Genomic DNA, 24092 nt, shown 5'->3' with positions numbered 1-24092 from the left:
TTCGAAAGAGATGGCGGGCCCTCCCCACTCTCGGTTGTACAAAGGCATTTGGGGGCCTTTGACCTAGTATAGGATTTCCTAAAAGTGAGCATCCGCAACCATATCCGGGACCGAATCCCGGACCATTGAGCCTTGTAGCGAGCAATAAACCTTCATACTACAGAGTTAGCATTCAACATGAATCAAATCAAACTCTCGTGCAGTTAATGGTGCTGAACTCCATTGATATCTGCTTCTCATCAGAACTCCGGAAATTACCTCAGGAAATTAATTTTTAGTGGGCACACTGATTAGGTTCAAAAACTAGGAATGGAAACTGTTGGATGCCGACCCCAGGGTTAAGAGCTTAATGTCACATCATAAAGCCTGAAGGTCCTCGATTCGTTTCCTGGTGAAGTCATGGATGAGCAATGGGAAGTCAGCCATTCATAAGTAACGTAGAACATGGCCCATATGTATATCGGTTCAAACTGTTACAACAAATTAGTACAATGAAATGAAATTTTCGAGACAGATCCCAGAGTAATAGATGTAGTAACAATATAAGTGGTGATAGGGAAAAATAGTAATAGGAGATACGACTCAAATAAAATAGGGATTCGTCAGAAAAGAAAGCTTTCCAAGATAATTTTAAGACTTAAGATCTAAAGGAAAACAGAGTGAATGCACCTGTAGCATTGCGAACGATCCTGGGCTATGTCATCCCGATTCTCTAACCATTGATTACGATAGTCACCCAGAGCTTAACCAGGTAGTCCGCATCTATCAATAAGGCTCAGTACAATAGCCAACAACTTGATGCCACATTCTGGTATGGTCAATCTCAGCTTCCTTCCAACCTACTCCTATACCAGCCATGATAGCCCCGTGAGGTATGCAGCACAAGGGCACATGCAATACATTTCCCAACCACCTTGGTTGATGAAGACTCACTACCTTATTAACCGATTTTCCATCCGTAATCCTGAGTCCCATATTCGAACGTAACAGCTATCAGGTTTTCGCTGACTTTTGACCGTTGTGTAACTAATGTCAGTTTGTGATGCAAATTATGAAATATTCGATAGTCGTTAAGTCCTAGTAAGTTCCCAAGTTTTAATAATGACTACTATCTTTGAGCTCGAAAGTGCTCCACAAACCGCTCAACAGAAAAATAATTATGTGTATGCATTAATGACTAGTCCTGAAATCGACTAGCTAGCAGCAAACCTGATTACGCTTACATTTCCTGGTTAACACTTATCCTCCCGACAGCATATGTTTATCTGACTTTGGAGCAGTATGTGACCTGTTTGAACTTGCCCGGTATATCATCCCTTCTATTTTCAAAAGTGGGTTAACCTTTGAATTCACTTAGTATTGTTTGTTTGAATCTTCCCAGTGATGCTTAGGACTGCAACTGGTCAGTCTCCAATTAGCATATGTGCATACTGTACGTATAACCTCGGTATTGCCTTCATTCACAAGCATTATAAGCAAAAATGGATAGTGGCTAGCAGTGGAATCCAGGACGCGTGTTTCGTCCTATTTGGGACTCTTCAGATGGATGTACCTGCATCTCAGAGTTGATGTTCACTCTGGGACTCGAACCCAGTACCTTTCGCTTCAAACGCCATCGTGTTATCCAATCAGATACTGAGTCCTGAACCTTTTCCGTTCCACTTGAGGTGAGGGGATAATAATAACATTAGATTATTATAGTCATTTTGATGAAACAGAAAGCAACTACATATAAACTACACTAGTATAACTTAAAGATATTATTAAGAAAATTTATTTATGGAACATTTAATATTATGAAACAGAAATACTCACATGAGGATAAAATTGCTGTATTACGTAATTAGTAAGTTGTGACACAATTGTTAAATTACCAACACTTGGTCCAAAACGCCCAGTGATTGAATCTGGGGACTTAGATATTTCAAAAGATCCAAATCTTTGAAAGAAACAATAAAAATATAGTGAGAACTTTATTTTAACAATTTTTCATCAACTATCAGGTTATTACATAACTTCTCTTCTATATTCAACTATCCAAACAATTTGCATTGCAATACTATTCTATGGTCACAACCTTAATATGCTTCGAGTTGTCAATTATATACTTGTAACCTATTTCACTCCGACCTATTACGTAACTAATAATATAAATAAATAGTAAATAGAAATAAGATGTGAAAGATTACGATTGATTGATCACTGGGTGGTGATCAATGTCATGCGTGTCAAGTCCTTCTTAGTGCTGATCGAACGCTATCGATCAAGTTGCAATGTGGCCACTAGTCTAGGTGGCTCGACACTGTGTGCACTATATATTGAGATAAGATGGTGGTTGGAGGTGGTCAACAGGAAACCCTGGACCCGGGTTTCGTGCTACTTGGCACTCGTCAGCAAGGTGTACCTGTAATCTTGAGGGAACTGGTGCTCCCTGACGGATTCGATCCCGTGTCACTCAGCTTCACAGTCAGAGACGTTACCACTGAGCTATTCGGGCCGCGACCGACCTCCTGTAGGACTGAGATGTAATTACGATTGATTGAAAGATTTCCTACTTGACGATTGTAAGGAAGATAGAGATTAAAAAACAGACATACGTCAGGAAACGAATAGTGAAGTAAGAAGGGGGCTTGTACCATATTAAACCAAGGGAAAGCATAAATCACTTTTGAAGCCAAATATCAGGCCTCCACTATGTGTAAGTCCTTTTGGTTTTGAATGGAGACTCTGGTGAAGAGAGATGGCCAGAGTTGACCACCTGTTCAACAATCGAGCTACTGACTGATTCTCATTCAACTTTCAATAACCATGCTGAGTAGTACACGAATAAATGTATTTGGAATGACTAAGCTTTGTGAAGCCAATAATAAAAAGTTCCACAAGAGAAAGTAGTTGATAGATACATACTGACGTCGCCCAAAGCGGCAGTTTATCCTTGGCAACTCCTTATATTAAATATCTCTTGGAAAATACAATTCGTAGCTCGGTAGAGTACGATCTCTTCTCCAAGTATCTAGACAATTGATTTCGTACGATCCGTGCGGCTGCATGTAACTCTTTAGAACTGAGTGGTTGCAAACGAAAACTTCGAAACGGTGAGGATTCCTCCAATCAATAATTATGGCTTCAGATTGCTGTCAGTAATTATCTCTTCTTAATTCTACGCCAATTATGTTTTCTGTCCATTGTATTATAATTGCCACAATAAGGCATAAATGAAAAAGCAAGTTACGCGATGCTCACTGATTTGACATTAATCTATTTATATCTCATTTTGGCCGTTTTAATACAACAATTAATGATTAGTAACTGTATAGCTTAATGATAAAATTATTCACAACAATCGTTTGCACGAATACATCAGATTTTTGAATGCTGTTTGGGGATTTTTAAGCCATGAAATACAAACCCTTGTAATTAATTATCGTTTACAAGAAAATAATAATTACCTGATGAATGTCTTAGCTACTCTGCTAGTTATACTGGCTTTTTCAGTGATACTATCACCTGTATAAAACATATCACGTTCAACCAGAGTGTCAGATGTGATAATTGATGCAGCTCGAGTAGTTGGAATGCCTAAATAATACATTGCCTAAAAAAGATGGGATTACATAAGGCATGATATGAGAATTATAAGAAAATAACAATCAACAATACATTATTACTAATTAAGCATATAATGTTAGCACGATAGGATACAGGCTATTGGATTCTTTGACCAGGCTCGAATTGAAATGCGGTAATTGGTCAATTTTTCAAACAATCAGGGCTTTTGAATGCTAAAATATTGTCAGATAGCGCTAAAGCATATTAACGAATGACCTTGAAATTTTGAGTTCAAAGTCATTAAAATTTGTCTACGTGAAAACGCGTCCCCACAGAAATTTACTAATGAGCATGCCAAGACCAATGAATGCGTTAAGCATCATACGATTCAAAAGGAAATGTGCTCCCTGTACCTAATTTTGAAACGAAACAACTGTCGAAATGAAGCTTACTTATCCAGAATTAAAGCTGTTCACCTTAAGTCAAAAGAACCACCTCTTATAACAAACAAAAATAGGAAAGTTATCTGTCCACACTAACTCCAACTGTATTTGCTGACTTACATGTATGTTCCAAAGCACATGAATAGGAAAAACAGAGAAAAGTATATATCCGTATTTCCGAGAATGCTTTAAAGATTTTGAGATGAAAAGGTGCAACAACCCTGAACGCTGCAACAGCTTAGTATTTAGTCATTATTAATCTTGCAAAATTACCATCAGACAAGAATACGCAAGTTCTTTACGCCTCTCCAAAACAATAGCGACTAAAAAAACTCAGAAAGGATATACGTGTCCAAAACCAGGCAGTAATCAATCTACCACTACCTAATTTGGACTGAGACCTCTAACTATCACTGTATTTTTATAGCTTTTACATAACAGACTCCGATCAATTTACGATGATGAAATTAAACACTAACACCGTTAGATGCTGGCTTGGTGGTCTAGAAGTTAAGCGTTCGCGTGTGGAACCGAAGGTCCTGAGTTCGCACTGCTGACGGGTCCTATACTAAAACAAGACGGACGTTCAGTACTTTTACGTTTCTAGAGTTGGTCTAACTAATTTCAGTTCGTGATTTAAAAACTATGGAAATCCTACAATCACAAAACTTTATACTAATATCATCATATGAAATCTTTGCCAAGTCAATTATTTCACCATGAAATAAGATGAATCTATATTATACAGCCGTAATTTATATTTTGGTTTTATTCAAAATCAGAAAACAGCAGATTTGGTTGTAATTGAGTTATACTGATATCGGTCAACGATGAAAACCTTAAACTTAAACTCCAACTAGAAATAATGTGTAAACACTCAAATATCTATTAGGGACCATTTCAAGGGTTTGAGAAGATGAGGAATCCATATTCATAAGTATGAATTCGTATAATGATATTTTCACGATTTCCAAACAGATTAACTTGTAGAAGACAATAGTGGGTTTGATGATTATGTAAATTCTTTTTACGCTTTGTAATATTATTACTTTTCCCCAAAAATTATCCATATACGAGAGCTGTTCTCTGTTTGGTTTAAAAACTAGTTGGAAATTTGTTCCGGTTGTTGTATGCTCGTCTTGATGCTATGCTCTTATCGGATAGCCCAGATCTAAATTAGAGCTATTTCTAAATTCGCTGATTATATGTTCAGCATCCTAGGCATGACTGAATGCATAGTCAAGGGTGTTTGAGTGAACAAGAGTTATTTTCCCACTCAAGTTTTAACCTAAACAACGTGCTATTATAATTTATGGGTGAAGCAATCATACTTTAGATAGCACATCTCGAATCTTCAGGCGAAGTTTATTCGTTTTTATTGGAAATCATTTTTATATGACATCGGTCTGTGATGAAAACCTTAATCCTAGTTATAAACCTCAAATTCTGACCGTATCCGAACTTTTAATTCCTAGCCTTATCTACTTTTTATTCATAAATAATATTAAAGGTGTTGATCCATCTTAATTTTGTTTTTTTTGTTATAGATTACTTTATAACTAAACACTGTTCTTTAATTGACTGAATCTACTTAAGGTTGTTGATATAATACAGTATTTTACTTATGTTTGCAGATATAAGTGGTATGTAACACCAGTCGGAAGTAGTGTCTGAGAGCAAAAGGTTGAGAAGATTAAAATGAAGAGAAGGGAGAATGAAATTGAAAGCAATCAAGATAACACGAATGAAGGAACCATGAAACTTGTAAGAGACAATTTAAAGATGTGCAATTGATGTATTTAATGTGTGGTTTTCATATTTTATGAAAGCACTCTGTAATTTTGCAGTCAGTCAGTCAGCTACAACGTAGGACTGAACAACGTAGTACTAAACAATACACTGGTTATCCTCACCAGCTTTACGTTCACAAGAGTTTCATCTTAATTATTTATAATAGAAAATAAAAGAATTTGAAAAGAGTATAGTTTTTATATTAGCAATGAACTTTACAAGGTTTTACTGACGTCCATTTAGTAAATATGCGGTAGAAAAATTCATCCATATGGTTCCATAGCAATTTTGCTTTTGAGCCTCTATATAGTCTTAAATGAATCTACAATGCCTGCAATAGTTTAAATGCTGCAAAGACATTTACCCTAAAGTGCTAATACGATTCAGTAATTTATTTAAATTCTCAATCTTTTGATTGACTGAAACCGGTCGAAATCTCAAAGTTATTCTTTAGTATACTTTAGTCTTGTTCTGTTTCAATTAAATTATCTAGTTCGAAGGAACACGTACAAAGACTTTAACCAAGAAGTTGCAGATTCGAACTCTTTATCCGTCTAATTCTGTTTGAGCAATCAAGTCGTGTTATTAATCTCTAAATAAAACAGTGTGCTTTCAAAGCTGAGTACTTTGTAAATGAGTTGCGACAAAATTACTTCTATTAGGTTGCATATCTCGACAATTTTAAAATTACAAATGACTAGTGTTAATACACTTTAACAGCAACAAGTGGTGTGGTGATATTATTCGAAATAGAATAGAAAAGAGATTTTGAAGAACGATCAGTTCATACTCAAAATCAGGTCATTCATTTCATTACTATTGTTGGATTAAATGGAATAAAGATGTGTCAGATCTATCACATGGAAACAATGAAATGTGCAAAATGTTACTTCAGGATTGGGTTGCAGCGACACCTGAACTAATGATAGGGAGTGAAGTAGTTGAGCGTGTAGACCACTTCACTTATCTTGGGAGTCTCATCAGCCCTATTGGTCTAGTATGCGACGAAATCTCAGCACGGATACAGAAGGCTCGTCTAGCTTTCGCCAACTTGCGTCATTTATGGCGTAGGCGAGATATCTGTCTAGCAACCAAGGGACGGGTTTACTGTGCAGCAGTTCGCTCCGTCCTACTTTATGGCAGTGAAACATGGCCAATAAGAGTAGAGGATATTCGTAGGCTACTAGTGTTCGATCATAGGTGTCTTCGACGCATTACTCGTATATCCTGGGACCACCGGGTAAGTAATGCAGTTGTTAGGAAACGAGTACTAGGTAGGGATGGCAAATCGATTGATGAAGTAGTGAAACTTCATCAGTTGAGATGGCTGGGACATGTGTTACGTATGCCCAACCACCGACTGCCCCGATGTGCAATGTTTCATGGTGTAGGAGTAGGTTGGAAGAAAGCTAGGGGTGGCCAGACCAAAACGTGGCACAAATCAATGAAGTCACTGACAAGTGGACTGGGCCATGTTGGTAGGTGTAGACTACCTGGTTGGGATTCGCGAGATGATAGCAACCGATGGTTAGAGACCTTGAATGACATGGCTCAAAATCGTTTGTAATGGCGAAGGTGCATCCATTCTTTGTGTTCTACCAAATTCTAATCTTCTGAATTCCTCATGTCTTTATCTTTTTCTCTTTCCAAATTTATTTCACTGTACTATACTCCTTCAATAATTTCTTCAAACCCTAATCTTTTGGATTTCTGATTATACTCCTACTACTTCTACCACTATGGGATTTGAATCGACAACTGCATCTCTGTGCTAATGTGGTATGGCAACTCGAACTGATGTACGTACGTACGAAGTTCTACGTTGTGACTGACTGACTGAATGAAATGTTGCGTGATTTGCCCGGTATTACTTTGTAGGAAAAGTCGGTTTTTAGATCTCAGAAATGGATAGGTTGCTAGTATTCAATTATAGAAAACTTCAAAGTATTATTCACATACAGTAGAATCACCAAGTGAGTAATGTTGCGGTTAGGTATTGGGTACTAGTTGAAGATGATAAAATAATTGGTGTGCCAGTGAACCGTCTTCAATTTAGATGTCATGGACGCCAAAGAACTGGTATAAGAGTAGGTTAAAAAAGGTCAAGGGCTATCAGAATACGATATTTTATTACTCCATGAAGTTACTAGCTAATGGTCAAAACCGAGTAAACAGTATGCAGTTTATTGTTGAGAACCATATATATTTTGATATTATTCTGATAAATTGTTGTATAGATATTTCTATAATCTAACCTCAGAGCATAGAAATTCTCGCAAACTGGAACGTAATACTTTTCTTCCATCACCTTGCCGAGAAAATGGTGTTAAACCTGCGCCTTTCAGTTGTAATTCCCAACGTTCACCTTGTTCATTGACCACTTCACCAAGTGAACTAGAAGAAACAAATAACTCCAGTGACTGAGTAATATACAATAACAAGGTCAACAAAATTTTTTTTCATTTCTGATATATATATATATATATATATCGTGAATTGATTCAAGTTAGAAATGTGAGTCATTGGGTGGTAAATTAATGAAATGAAAGCTTGTGACGAGGCATGAATCTCGTGAGTCTAAACCCAGTTGGTGTTATGGTTGCGCATTGATGACGAGTTGGGTATTGTGTGGTGTGAGCTACTGATATCAACATAAGTAGTATATATGGTGAGTAAGGAATAGAATATCTGACAGCAGAAGATTGAGAAGATCAAGAAGAGAAGAACAGAAATAAAAAGCAATTTGTGTGAAAATCCAGGAACAATGAAGCCTGAGGCAATTGAAGAACATTTTGCAAATAGTGTATCATAGCATGGTTTTTGTATTTTACCAAGTAACGTTGTAATTTGTGCTAAATACATAGTTGGTTGTCCTCACCTGTGTTCTCATTCACAACATTTGGTGTCGCTGCCTCCAAGGATGAAGATCCCATGGCCGAAGGAATTTGAGGACGGAGATGTGATGAGCTTCCTGAAGGAGTTCGAAGCCGTGGCGGAGCTGGTGGGAGTGAAGGAGCCGAAGGCGAAGACGGTGGTGCTGGGGACGCTGCTGAGAGGCAGAGCGAAAGCTGTATATGACAGCCTGGACGGTGCGGGCGGTAAGACGACATGGGAGGCAGTCACGGAGAGGTTGATCGTGGAGTTCGATAGCACAGTGGACAGAGAAGAAGCACTGCAGAAGTTCCGAGTGGCGAAGTTGCCGATCGATGGTGATCCGCTGGTGCTGGCCGTCGAGCTTACCAAGTTGCTGCGTCGCGCGCTGCCAAATCTGGATGAGGAGTCGGAGGCACAGTTGTTGGCGTCGCAGTTTATCGAGAGCGTGCCAGTTGCCGTTTCCCAGCAGCTGAGACTGGTACACGCCGCGCAACCTATGGATATCAGTGAGCTTGCAAAGGTGACGCGGCAGTTGATGACACGAACAGTAGCTCCGGTCGCGTGCGAAAGTCAGGAGATAAGCAGCATTGAGAAGATTGAAGAACTGCAGCACGAGATTGCGGCATTACGAGTGATTCGTAAAAGGAATGATAAGTGTTTCGCATGTGGAGGGACAGGACACTGGAAGATAAACTGTCCAACACGACGAAAACGGAGATATTTTAGACGTTACGTGTTTCCTTCTTACTCTAGGGATCTGGGGGTTGTTGCATTAGTAGATAGAGGGAGACCCACTAGAACTCGTCCGGCAACAGAAATCTGATCCTAAACTTCGAGAGGTAATCAGAGTGATAAGAGAGGGGGCAGATGTTGACAAACGAGCAATGGACAAGGAGGTAATAATGTTGCTTCGGCAAAAGGAAAGACTGAAAGTGAACACATATGGAGCTCTGGTCTGGCAGGATGATGACAAAAATTGGGTGGCTGTGATCCCGAAAGACTGGCGGCGTAAGATGATACACGAATGCCATCAGGTAGCGCACACAGGTATCGCAAGAACGACAGATTTACTACGGCAAAGTGCATACTGGCCAGGCATGAGAGACGATGTGGCCCAATATGTGTTGACGTGCCAGCAGTGCCAATTAATGAAAAGCGATAGATACATGCAACCGCCATTGCAGTCGGTCCCAGTAACCGCAGTCGGTGATCTATGGTCGGTAGATGTGATGGGACCATTTCCACAGACGGATAGCGGCAACCGATACTTACTAGTAATGACGGAACATGCTACACGATGGGTCGACGCTGTACCGATTGCCGACCAGCGGGCGAAAACAGTGACCGAAGTAATAATCCGGCACATTGTAGCGGGTCATGGAGTACCGAAGATGATACTAACCGACCAGGGTCCCTGTTTTGAAAGTGACGAGTTTAAGGCCCGTTTAAAGCAGTTCGGCATCAAGAGGATACGAACTACACCGTATCACCCTCAGACGAACGGGCTTACGGAAAGAAACAACCGGACATTAAAGGAATGGTTAGCATCTAAAGGAGGGAATTGGGAGAAAGAGTTACCACTAATTTTGCTGGCGCATCGTGCCTCCATCCAAGGAACAACCAAGAAATCACCTTTCCTACTTATGTATGGTAGACAGCCACGACTTCCAATGCATAGTAAAACGTGGCCACAGCAGCAGAAGTGGACAGCAACAAGATTAAGGAAAGAGAGGACGGAGGCAATAAAGAACGTGAAAAAGAAACAAATATCAGACATCAAGAAGGCGGAACAGCAGAGAAGAGCGTGGAAGCCTTTTAGAGTGGGGGACCTGGTAAAGTGTAGAGAACGGAGAGCTAACACTGAAGGAGGACCAGGGTCAGGAAAGCTGATCCCGAAATGGGAGGGACCGTACATTATCACGGAGAGACGCGGCCCAGTTTACACGATCCGGAGAGAAGACAAGCAGAAGCGTGTAAATGCCAGTCAACTACAGAGATGGTTTCAAGAACATCATGAGCACGAGTCACGAACAGCACCAAAGGAGACAATGGTACGCCGATCAGAAAGATTGCGAGAACAGCTTATTAAAAGGGGGGACGAGTGTGGTGTGAGCTACTGATATCAACATAAGTAGTATATATGGTGAGTAAGGAATAGAATATCTGACAGCAGAAGATTGAGAAGATCAAGAAGAGAAGAACAGAAATAAAAAGCAATTTGTGTGAAAATCCAGGAACAATGAAGCCTGAGGCAATTGAAGAACATTTTGCAAATAGTGTATCATAGCATGGTTTTTGTATTTTACCAAGTAACGTTGTAATTTGTGCTAAATACATAGTTGGTTGTCCTCACCTGTGTTCTCATTCACAGGTATTGGAATGAAACAGTTGCAAAAATCTAATTCAGCTAAGTTTTCAACAACTCACTACCAAAGTTCAGTCTATAAGATACAGAATGGAGAATCAGAAACATCCTAAGTGCTCTACACAGAACAAAATTGCAAGCAATAGCTTCAACCTTGAGTTGGGGGATGTGACAGCATGCGAGTGTAAGTCTCCTATCTTTTTTATAATTTACCTATTCACAGAATTCTTCGGCATAGACTACTGCTTTCAATTTGATTGTAAAAATTGTTATCTGTATCACAAAAACATAGGAATATTGAGTATTTTTTGGTATCGGTTATCTTGATTGCAATCTGAAATATTGTAGAGATATAGGCGTATATTTTTCTCGAATAACTCGAAATGTAAAAAAAATATAAGAACATTAGAAAAAACGTTATAAGTTAAACCTTGAGTGGCATTTAAGCTACTGATTTATGCATCACCGAACAGTATAACGCATCAGCTGAATCCTTAAATTAAGTATTTATTTCCACCCTAAATGAAGACGTTGAGAATCCCGTGAACATACATACATTTGGAGCTGAGAACGGACTGAGAAACAACATTAGTTATCACTAAGCCATTCAATCAATGCATAGACACCTCGGTCTTACAGCGGACCAGTAAAGAAAAGAATAACCTGTCAGATGAGTTGACAGTAAATAAAATTTGTGGAGATATTAGTTCGCTTAATTCAATAACCACACTAGAACTTATATAGTCGATAGAATGGGATCAACACTCAGGACTGGATAACATGATATTGGTTACCACTTGATTATTAATTAACCTGTGAACAACATAGTCACAGGCTACTTAATTGGGGTCCATGCGATTATCATAACCAACGGTTGCAGATTCTAGGTGACATGTCTCAAAATCAATTACAATCGAGTAGGTGTATACACTCTTTACTTTCTTTTAAACTATGAGACTAAAATTACTTAATACCTTTCTTTCTATGAACTAATTATTTCTCTCTGTATTATATCCTTATATGCAATCTTTCTTTTATACATCATTACCACTGAATTGACTACTATGAATTCAGTGTTGATCTAGTTGTGCTAATGAGGTATGGCAACTTGGACCGATGCATACATGTGCCTGGTCCTACGTTGTAGCTAACTGACTAACTGAGAAGTCAGTTATGATCTCGATCTCTTTACGATGAGAACACTGGAGCTTCCTTTGAATTGTTTATAATAATCTAACACTTAATTATATTAACCAAGTCGCTTACTATAACCAACTAGTATAGTGTAGTAACATTTAATAAGTGATTATAAAAATTCTAAAATGACGTTACTTTTTATAGTTAAGTAAGCTTAGAAAAATAACAATCCGAAGGCCTACATACATTGCTGCACCATCGCCAAGTTGACCAGCAAAACTACCAAATTGATACCCACAATAACAATGAGCTGTGGGATTACTACCAGGCCACAATTTATTTCCTGATAAATATTCAACTAGACAATTTGTTTCTTCTGTTTTCCCTTTACAGTTTTGTTTATCAAGATGGTTAATTTTATGACAAATATTTAGCAAAGCAAGTGCATCAGGAGAAAACAAAACTAAGCGGGGGTTGTCTATTTTGGTTGGACTGACACGTGTGAAACAAGCATTCGGTACAGATCGTATACTATTGGATCCATTGTCGATTGGTAGAGATTTTAACTGGATATTATCGAATTGTGGATAATGGTTTGAACACGATGATCCCTCGGACAAGGAACATGTATTAAATAACATATGAGTTTTTTTATGAACAGTATTTGAAAAAAGACCAATATATGATACGTTAAAACATTGTTCCACCAACTTCTGAAACACCATATAGAATATCAACAGAATAATTGCTTTCGTAAAGATAAATAGTAATATATATTTCGTGATGCAAAAAATGAATGAAACAAATAACAAAGGAGTTTATATGAATGTGTCCCTGTCTAATTTATCACGTTCTGCATCAAGGTGAGATAAATATAAGGCAAAAAAAGTGATGAAAAAAGCTAACAGGAACGTGAGTGGATATAAAACGAAGCTTTAATAACCGTCCACCATCGAATGTCAACGGTTTGTCGTGTATTAAATCACGATACTGCAAAGATATCCATACCAAGTTAGAAAAACGATATTTTCGGACAAAAATCCGTTGATTAAATTGCAGGACTATAACCCGTAAAATAGTAATATGGTTTGATGCGATTGATGTGCTTCCTCTAATTAATTAGTGCAGTGTGAAACTTAATGTAAACAATAATGGAGCCTAATAAACCAAGTAAACATTCATATACTCCATTTTACGTCACAATTTGTGTGAGAACTGATTATTGTTTGACTACCCTATTACGGATAAAGTTAGAACCATGGATTCGATATTTGAAAATTCAGTGGATTACCTAGCAAGTCGTTGATATAAAATCAATTATTTTGGAATATTGAAACTTAAAAAATAGCTGCTATTTAGTATCTTTATGAATATTTCAAAACAAATAAGTCTTACTACAAAATTAGGACATAATTTATCAGCCACTTAAGACGAAGTGTTAACCTGTCTGAAAAAGATAGTGAGCTGTTGGGAAGGGTTCAAGAAGCAGGGGCTGAACTAACTCCCGAAAACTCAAACATGGTCTGTGATTAGACTGGCCAAACTAATTAGATGATTTTATATCATATGTCGGCTTCCCTAAAAAATATCCCTAAAACAGACAAAATTTTCGCCAAAATCGAGAGAGTAGGTTGAGAGTAGGATTAGGTTTTGTGATCAAGCAAACTTGTTGATTTATTTTCGGAGCAATCCTACTACGCTACAAATGGACAAGGCCTGGCATTATTGTTTCTCAAGCAGTGTGATCGAACACTCGTAGACAAAGGATAACCCCTACTTTATAAACGGACAAGTGATTTGAGTGTATTTTTGGTGGGCACAAGCCTTGTATTCTGTTATGAACACAGTAACTGTATTTCACTTAGTCGTCCATAAATTACAACACTACAGTACTTACCTTCTGGGTATAGACACAAAAGAGAAGTCTGGCTTTCCGGATTGGACTCCTAGCACGGTATGTTATGTGATGCATTCATCTGTACATCCTTCGAAGCCAGTGCACGTAGACCCAACTAACGACCTTCAACAGCTCTCAGTCACTCAGTTACAAAAGTATACTGCGAAAATTGAATAGTTCTGACATGATCAGAGGACGGGGAAATTACCAAGTCCACTCAAAATCTCCCAACGTTTGGTTCCAGCGACCTTGAACGAACCAGGCGGCCATTCGAATAGTGTAAATGGACGAATTGGAAAAGCTTCCGTATCTAATAGCAGTGGACCACAATAGATCTCAGTAAACTCATCCGACTCAGCGATCAGAGGAGTCTTTAAAACAATAGGTTAACCACTCTAATGGTTGAGGACGGAATAGGAGAAGCTTTCGCTTAACGGGCTTCAGTGTCTAGTAGCAGTGGATCACCAATACCTCCAGGCAAGAACCTAGGTATATTAACGATAATATAGGAAAAAAGAATTTGTAAATCAAAATAAGTCGCTTGGACTAGCTCAGTCGGCAGAGAATTCCAGCATTTGACAACTTTTACAGAGTAGAAGTTGTGTCTACAGTCTGTTATGCTATGTTGGATCTCCAGTTTCTGGGTGTTACCTCTTAGGTTAGCGTTATGACTAAGCTTAAGAGGATGTTTAAGGGGATGGTCAGTGCTTCAATGTTACCAGTGCAAGGTTTGCTCGAAAGGTGTTTTTGTCGCAGTTAGCATACGACTTCAGGTCGTAGGGTACCAACACTCTTAAATCTTTTTCGACTTGAGAGACTTCTAGAGAGGAATTACCTAAGTTGTAACTATAGTCTGCAACATGTTGCAGATGGACTACTTTGCACTTTGAAGTGTTGAAGGTAAGTCCGTTGTCGTCTGCCTAACTTTGAAGTCGAGTCAGATCCTCCTGAAGTACTAGTATATCATTATGGTTATGTGTCTCTCTCCAAAGTTTCACATCATCAGCAAACAGCAATAAGTCAGATGAGACTTGTTGAGGAAGATCGTTAATGTAAATCAAGAAGAGAAGAGGTCCTAGTATTGAGCGCAGGGGGAACCCACTAGGACATTCCATAGCCTGAGAGAGAGTGAAGTTAACCCTGACCTTAAAATGTCAGTTTTCTAGATATGAAGCGAGCCAGTCAATCAGAGGTGGTTTGATACCCAATCGTCTAAGCTTATTGACAAGACATACATGGTTGACCCTATCAAAAGCTTTTGAGAAATCAAGGTAAATGACGCACTCCTGGCAACCTTTGGTATTTCTTTGGAGACGGTTACTAGACACTGAATTAAGATACAACACTTTCGGTAGGGAACGCCTAGCTATGTATTGTGCTGTACGGCAAATTCATTTCCCTGATAAAGGCCGAGAAGTCACCTTTTTTAGTGGTCATAAACCTTTTACTTTCTCTTTAAGTACATCTTCATAAAAGTACTCACCTTGTGAATCTCGAAAACTGTGCTACATTTACAATTTACTTCAGATATACACAACCCTTCTGGGACAAACAGTGTAACCACAGACACCTTGTCTTGTATAACTTCCTTGAATAGTTTCCAAGCAATCGATTTTCTTAAACTCGCCCAGCTTCAAAAAGAAGGCACTGATCTTCAGCAAGAGTTATCCTAAACAACTCTAAAACTGCGTATTAAACAGGTGGGAACACGTAAGGAAACCTTACTATGTGACACATCTACAGGTAGGGATCGCCCAAACGTACCAAAACATTATCGGCTCAACGTCTTCAATACGTTGCACAAACTCTCTCATCCAGGTGTTCGTGCATCCAACAAGCTTTTAGCAGAGCGGTTTTGCTGGCCTGGTATGAATAAAGACGTGAGGGAGCGGGCTCGCCCCTGTGTAAGCTGCCAGAAATCTAAGGTCATTAGACACAACAAATATCCCTTAGGCTCGCCCAAAACTCCTGACGCTCGTTTCGACCATGTTCATCTGGATTTAGTAGGACCCTTACCAAATTCAAATGGATACTCATATCTTTTAACCTGCGTAGACCGTTTCAATCGATGGCCATAAGCAGTACCAATTAAGGACATTACTACTGAAACAGTGGCTCGCGCCTTCGTTGAACGATGGGTAGCAAATTTTGGTTGCCCTACAAATATCGCTATCAACAGCGGACGCCAGTACGAACCTGGACCTTTCCGTTGTCTGACCACACTACTAGGAATCGCTCGTTTCCGAACGACCACCTACCACACACAAGCGAACGGGTTGGTAGAACGCTTTCAATGACAGCTAAAAGTTTCGCTATCAGCTGCAAACGTTTCAAAGTGGACCGACGCTCTTCCACTTGTCTTACAAGGTATTCGTAATGCAGTGAAAGCTGATATTGGATACACTGCAGCTCAACTCGTTTATGGAACGAGACTCCGACTTCCCGGTAAATTCGTGGATCCTTCATCTTCTTCACTGTACGTGGATCTAAACTCCTACACGAGCAGGCTTACAAACGCAATGCGTCCGGTTAAACCTGTTTACACTCAACCGCGATCAACTGATGTTTTCGTTCAACCTGACTTACGACACAGTACACATGTCTTCGTTCGTCCAGACCCACAGCGACGACCTCTCGAATCAGCATACGAGGGACCCTATAAAGTTCTTCAGCGTGAACCTAAGTACTATATAGTCGATAATAACAGCACTAACGATAGCATCAGCATCGATCGAATCACAGCAGCGTGCTTAGAAGGAAATTCTATCTACGTCGATTTTCTTCCTCTACTATCGAACGACACGGCACCTACACTTGTAATTCCTCATCCGACAGCCAACAAGCATGTTGATACTTCGTTAGTATCTAAAATAAACTTAGAAGAACGCATTCTGGAAGAAGAGTAAGATTTCCAGGACAGTTGAACGACGATTGCACGTAAGACACCAGTTAACATTTCTCCTTATCTAGATTTTCCTTTGAATTACATACAATAAAAAATTTAATATGCTTATAATTATAGACTTATCTCAAAAAGCAAATTTTTCTGATTATATGCGTATATTAAGTTTTTTCTTTAAAAAAATCCGAATAAACTTTAAAAAATTCGCTTTTACGCTGTCGCATTTCTATGAGTTTACTTACCTTCCTTCGCTCGCTTTGTGTCCTTACTTGTGTGCAAGTGTATTTCGAAATGACTTTTATTTTATTTTTTCCCTTCCAGGACGGCTGGAAAAGACGATAAGATAGTGGTGAAGTGTACGAGAAACTGAAATTTTGCTTGTACTTTGTTTCCTTATTACTAGTGTCCTTCATGGCCCCTTTTAGTAAGGAAAGACGACCAAACGCTTTACTGATGCTACGCGATGCTGTTTGTGCAGTTGTCAGTTCATTTTAGCAACAACCGGGAAGATGGTGATCTGAAGCTATATCTGATCTTCTACTGATTCTTACGACTTCTTCTGACCTTAATTTTTTACTGATGCAAATACGATAGATCTGGTTCTCCTTGGTGTGACCTGGCGAGACCCATGTAGCTTTGTGTATGTGTTTGCATGGAAATATTTTGCTGACTGCAACTGAATTGTTGAGCGCACATAAATTAGCGCATCTGTCACCATTCTTGTTGCATTCCCTCAGTTATTACATATCGACCCATGATATCCTCATGACCGGTGTCGTCCAACCCGAGTTTGGCGTGTAGATCTCCTATCAGGATGATAAGATTCTCTCTTCCATCTCCTAGTGCTACACGTTGAATGTAAATCTTTTCAGTAATTGTGTACTCAACTTCAAAGATCGTGCGCCTTCAGAAACCGATACTACTGTTAACTACTACAACCATCATTAAAAATGTATAAGCATTTCTAAACCATTTTCTACAGATGACACTCAACATCCATTGACCGAACACCATCAGTAACAGTCTACTATGAGACAGAACAAACCAACTTCCATCAAAAGAAGAAATTTGGAAGGGACGTTGGAAGTGAATAGAACATGCATTACGAAAATCATCAAACTGCATCACGAGACAAGCCCAACTTTTAATCCTGAAGGTAAGTGAAAAAGGGGAAAATCGAAGGACACACTGCGTCGAGAAATGAAAGCAGACATGAAAAGAATGAATAGCAACTGAAGAAAGCTGGAAAGGATTGTCCAGGACAGATTGGGTTGATAAATCCTTGTGGACGGCTTGTTCTCTTTGTTGAGGGTTAACATGTTTAAACAAATTACGAGGAATGCATTTTTTTGTTGTATCTCCGAATTTTGCACTGTTTCTTTCGTACTATTTAAACTTGTGTTCATGTTTTTCTTTTATTTATTTACTGAGAAGAATCAGCTTACACTGAATCACAAAATGTCAGATTTTCAGATTTAGCTCATTGCTTTCATTCCAATTCATATTTTCAATAGTATGGGAGACTACACAGCAGTAGGCATTGGAGACACTGAAGTCTTTCTTGGTTAATAATGTTTCTTAGGTAAATATTTTTGACTTTTCTTCCAATTAGCACCTCGAAGCGCTCACCATATACTTCAGCATTCTTTTGTTCGTTCCGTTTTGGCTTCGTTGAATCTATACATACTGTTCGCTTCGCCTGTGAAATGAAACTTTCATGTTATTGGAGAATTCCCTGAGACATACCTATATAAATGGATAGTTGAACTTATTCTTCACAATAATAGCAGTGACCAGCTTACTAGTTCAATCCCTAATATTTTCTATTACTTCATCTATTTGTGGTGATTGTAGCAGCAGCGACTGATAATTTTCCCTATCTTCTGAGAACGATCTTCTAGTTCATAAATCGCAAACCATACAAGAGCTACTACAAGGATGATTGTGAAGCCTCTAGAATGACTTTATGATATATTCTTCACCGTCCAAAGTTTCACAGAGCATTGATTCGCAGTTCAGCAACTGAGACTCTAAATACTACATGTCATTTAATGTTCTCAAGGTTTTTGACTCGTTGTTAGACCTTTTGATTTACGCTTATGACGAAATGTGCACTGAAACATCATAAGCATGAATTGAAACCTAATGTTCTTCAATGATTTACTTTCCACATGAGTGTAGTGAGTATGGATTTTCTGAAAAGGAATGACATTATATTCCTACTCTCTGGAACTCATTTAGCACACTATCAAATCCAGTCTAGCTTCCGAAACGTCTTTTCAGTATTGTACATCTAAACGCCCCGCTTATGTAGACTGAAATATAGGAAATGTTAATACTTCTTCGGGAGGTTAAATATATTGTTGTTTCAGCCAATCAGGAATGCTTGTCCCTGCTCGTTGCAAAGTTGGGTATACAGTTAAATGCACACTGATTAGTCTTCAAGAAAAGGATAGATAAGGCTGAATCAGTGACTTATCTGGTACTAAGTGATTCATTCTCCTGACGTCACCTCTTTACGAGTAGTCAGGCGTTGAACCTTGCTACCAAGTTGTAGATCATTACCGATGATGATCTCTGTCGAATGGTTGGAGGACTTCTAGAGTTAGACGGGAACTGTGTGACGAACCAGATAACTTCGAAGTCACATTTCACGGTTTTCATTTAACGGTGATTACCCTTACTTACTTACTTACGCCTGTTACCCCTCGTGGAGGAGCATAGGCCGCTCACCAGCATCCTCCATCCAACTCTGTCCTGAGCCTACCATTCCAGTTCTTTCCAGTTAACATTCATCCTTTTCATATCGGCTTTTATTTCTAGATGTAATTTGTTCTTTGGCCTTCCTCTTTTCCGCTTCCCTTCTGGATTCCAAGTTAGGGATTGCCTTGTAATGCACATTGATGATTTCCTTAATTCATGTCCGATCCACTTCCAACGTCTTTTCCTAATTTCCTCTTCAGCTTGGAGCTGGTTTGTCCTCTCCCATAAAACGCTGTTGCTGATAGTATCCGGCCAATGGATGTCGAGTATTTTGCGTACACAACTGTTTATAAATACTTATACCCTCTTGACAATGGATGTAGTAGTTCTTCACATTTCAGCTCCGTACAGTAGGACTGTCTTGAAGTTCATATTGAAGATTCTCACTTTGAAATTAGTTGACAGTTGTTTTGAGTTCCATATGTCCTTCAATTGTAGAAATGCTGCCCTTGCTCTGCCAATCCTCGCCTTTACATCTGCATCCGATCCTCCTTGTTTATCGATGATGCTCCCCAGGTACGTGAATGTTTCCACATCTTCCAGAGTTTTGCTATCAAGTGTGATTGGGTTGGTGTTCTCCGTGTTGCATTTGAGAATCTTGCTTTTTTCTTTGTGAATGTGGAGGCCTATCAATGCGGAGGCTGCTGCTACATTTGCTGTCTTCATCTGCGTTTGTTCGTGTGTATGAGAGAGGAGGGCTAGGTCATCTACGAAGTCCGAGTCATCTAATTGATTCTGAGCTGTCCATTGTATTCCGTATTTCCCGTCAGATGTCGAATTCTTCATAATCCAGTCAATCACTAGAAGGAAGAGGAATGGGGAGAGTAGACAGCCTTGTCTGACTCCGATCCTTACTGGAAATGCATCTGTCAGTTGTCCTCCATGCACCACTTTGCACTGTAATTCATCGTATGAGTCCTGGGTAATATTGTCAGGTCCTGCCGCCTTCCCACTTTTGATTTGTCTGATGGCCATCTTGACTTCTTCGATCGTTGGTGGAGTGACATCTATAAGAAGGTCAGTGTGTGCTGCTTCGATGTCCGGTGGATTCAATGGGGCTGGTCTATTCAGCAGTTCCTCGAAGTATTCTGCCCATCTTTTCCTCTGTTCTTGAATCTCAGTGATTGTCTTTCCTTCTTTGTCCTTGACTGGTCTCTCTTGTTTACTATATCTCCCTGCCAACTTCTTCGTTGTATCATATAGTTGTTTCATATTCCCTTCTCTTGTAGCTTTTTCCGCCGTCGTTGCTAGTTCTCCCATGTATTTCTGCTTGTCGGCTTTAATGCTTTTCTTCACTTCCCTGTTTGCTTCTGCGTAGTCTGCTTGTGCTTTGACTTTCTCTGCTCGTGTTCGGCTGTTGTTAATTGCTAGTTTCTTGTTCTTCCTTTCTTGAATTTTGTCCAGGGTTCCCATAGAGATCCATTCCTTATGATGATGCTTCTTAGGACCAAGAACCTCCTGATACGTTGAAGTTAGTGCTTCTTTTATCCCTTTCCAGTTGTCCTCCAAAGTGGTTTCTTGTTCATTCAGTAGATCCTGTAGAGCTTGGAACCTGTTGTTGAGAGTTATCTTGAATTCATGAAGCTTGTCAGTATCTCGAAGGAAGGCTGTATTAAACCTTTGTAGTGCTGTTTGTCCAGTTGTCCAGTCTTTCTTTAGCTTCAGTCTCATCTTCGCCACAACCAGATGGTGATCTGAAGCTATGTCAGCTCCTCTCCGGGTTCTCACATCTTCCATTGATCTTCGGAATTTTTTGTTGATACAGATGTGAACTATCTGGTTCTCTGTGGTGTGGTCCGGTGAGATCCATGTAGCTTTGTGTATGCGCTTGTGTGGGAATATTGTGCCGCATATAACCAGTTTGTTGAATGCATATAGATTTGCAAGTCTCTTCCCATTTTCATTTCTCTCTCCTAGTCCATGTCGTCCAATTATATCTTCATATCCTGTGTTGTCCATTCCAACTTTAACTTTTAGATCTCCCATCAGGATGGTGAGGTCCTTTCGTGAGCACTTAGCTATGATTGATTGCAGACTTTCATAGAACTGATCTTTATCATCGTCGTTGCTATCATTGGTGGGTGCATAACATTGGATAAAATTCATTGTGATCCCTTGCTTCTTTGTTCTGAATGATGCTTTGATTATCCTGGGTCCATGAGATTCCTATCCCACAAGTGCATTTCGTGCTTCTTTGGATAGAATTAGAGCAACTCTCTGAGTGTGTGGAGCATTTTCCCCTTCATGACCGGAGTACAGCAGCATCTCTCTTGTACCTAGCCTTTGTTGTCCAGTTTGTGTCCAATGGGTTTCGCTGATTCCGAGTACTGCCAAGTTGTATCTCCTCATTTCCATTGCTATTTGGCTGGTCTTTCGTGTCTCCCACATTGTCTGGACGTTCCTTGTACCTATAAAGAGTGTTGCTCTGGTTGCTAGAAAGTGCATTGGCCTCGTGACTTCCGAAGAATCTCGGCTTTCATCATGAGGCGTCACAATTATTCCTTCAACTCCCAGGGCAGAGTTAAAATGGTTTGAATTATTTTTTCTGGTTAGTGTTTTTTTAGTGAGTTAGTTTTTCTACGGGATGGGGTCGCTAACCCCATGCCCAACTCTCCTCCTTTACCCCGGCTTGGGACCGGCAGTAACTCTAGAAGAGCTACAGGCGGAGTTGCTGATTACCCTTCGGACCTATCAAATTGCAATGGCAGTTTGAAAATCGTCTGGCACAAAGGACGTTATAAATGAAATATATTAGTGAGAATGAGTGCAGATAAGATAGCGAGACCACTGACTCATCCGCCAGTTCATAGCTTACGATCATGTGATGCGCGTTGGTTATCTTTGACTTTGTCAGGGATCGATGATCTGTTCGATACTTAGTGACCGAAATGCCGGACTAGAGCTCAGTGACATTTTGCTGCCACTCAAAGTTGATATTCGTAAAGTGACTTTCCTGAAGTTCTTCCTGATGAAACTTGATACCCTCTTAAGTACACAAAACAGAAATTCACACTAACCTAGCAGTATTCTTGCTTGTTTTATATACCTTGTTCCCTTCCTTCAGTTATAAGGAATCTATTGATACTAGCGGCGGAAACTCATCAAGAAAAGCAATAATTACTTTCGTCTACTACCGTTTGTACGTTTGTAATATCTGATATTATACATAATATAGTCGGTTCCATAACTTCCTCCAATCATATTTCTATGTTCTTGCTTGTGTGAAATGATCAGATTAACCGATAACTACAAGAAAATGAACTTAAGGCACTCTGACGATTCGAACAATGAGCTGTTGGGGTAAGCTTTCAAACAGGGTGAGGTTTGGTGTCAAACATTTCAGACTGCATTATTTGTTATGTTTGCTAGACATCACTAGTTTCGTGTGTGTTTTAAAATACGTTAGGTGTAAACGCGTTCTTCACTTCATGATGAGGTATGGGACCACTAACTTATAAACGTATCTGTATAGCAATCCCGAAGCCCCTGGAGAAAGTAAAAACGATTTTTATACGACTATGTTTGTACAAATAGAAGAGATGAAATCAAATTTAAGAAAAATCGAAGAAAAACTTTTCGAAATAAGTGGTACGTTGTGCAATTATTAATAAAAACGGGAAGATGATCTTTTTAGTATGTTTCTTAAAAATATGGAACGATCAAATCCTAAGCTTTTGGAGACAGCCATTGATGCTTCTTCACAGTTTGAGATTGTGAGGAAAATATGTAGTGAGCATCACAAAGTTGTCAGTGAAAATAAATAGTGCAGTAGTTGGAGCTTAAAATGGTTCAGAGAAAAGTTTAATACGGATGACCGGCGCTATTAGAATTTATTTTTCGCATTCTTCGTATGCAGTCAATTGTATTGTTCCCTCCTACTAAAATTCTGTTTGTTCATTTTTCATTTGCCGAGTGAGAGTCTTTTGAATACAACATTTGAAAGATTTCGGTATCTTTGCTACATAAAAAAGTTTGAGGAAATATCAGGAGATCTGAATTTGTCTCTCATATTCTCACTATGATTCATTCAATAAATAACATAAGGAAATACATATTTTCGGTAATTTCCCATCGAGTTTTACATCTACAAATATCTATCCACAACGTTTAAAATGTTGTTGTTGTTGGCAAATTGAAAATAAATGTATGCAGGCTATTTTGTAAACTGGTGATAAAATTTATGTTAGATTCATGAAAATATGTACATAGAATTTCGGAAAATTGTCCATCTAGGAGGAAAAGTAGTACTGAAACGAGCAAACCATTGAAATTTTCTGCAAAAAATATTAAAAGCAAGGCTAGTAATAAGAGTAATGCAAGCCGAATAATGAGGAAACACACGTATGAGTAAGTTTGGTTGGGGGGTTCTTG

The 24092-nt window shown here is 39.1% G+C and overlaps 1 protein-coding gene across 1 annotated transcript in view; it reads right to left on the bottom strand.

The window, feature by feature from the left end:
- Smp_196150 (Selenoprotein O-like) overlaps positions 1 to 14131 on the bottom strand; it is a gene marked incomplete at both ends in the record, with an annotated part of 28558 nt that extends 14427 nt beyond the window's left edge. The window contains 5 exons of the mRNA XM_018796447.1: positions 1816 to 1939; positions 3450 to 3595; positions 8039 to 8177; positions 12406 to 12872; positions 14057 to 14131. Coding sequence (XP_018650659.1) covers positions 1816 to 1939; positions 3450 to 3595; positions 8039 to 8177; positions 12406 to 12872; positions 14057 to 14131 — 951 coding nt within the window. The remainder of the gene's footprint in view (positions 1 to 1815; positions 1940 to 3449; positions 3596 to 8038; positions 8178 to 12405; positions 12873 to 14056) is intronic.
- Between the last annotated feature and the right edge of the window lie 9961 nt (positions 14132 to 24092).

This window comes from Schistosoma mansoni, chromosome 2 (genome assembly GCF_000237925.1).
Source record: "Schistosoma mansoni strain Puerto Rico chromosome 2, complete genome".
NCBI lineage: Eukaryota > Metazoa > Platyhelminthes > Trematoda > Strigeidida > Schistosomatidae > Schistosoma > Schistosoma mansoni.
The sequence above is the reverse complement of the archived record's forward strand: the minus strand, read 5'-3'. Positions and strand labels throughout refer to the sequence as shown.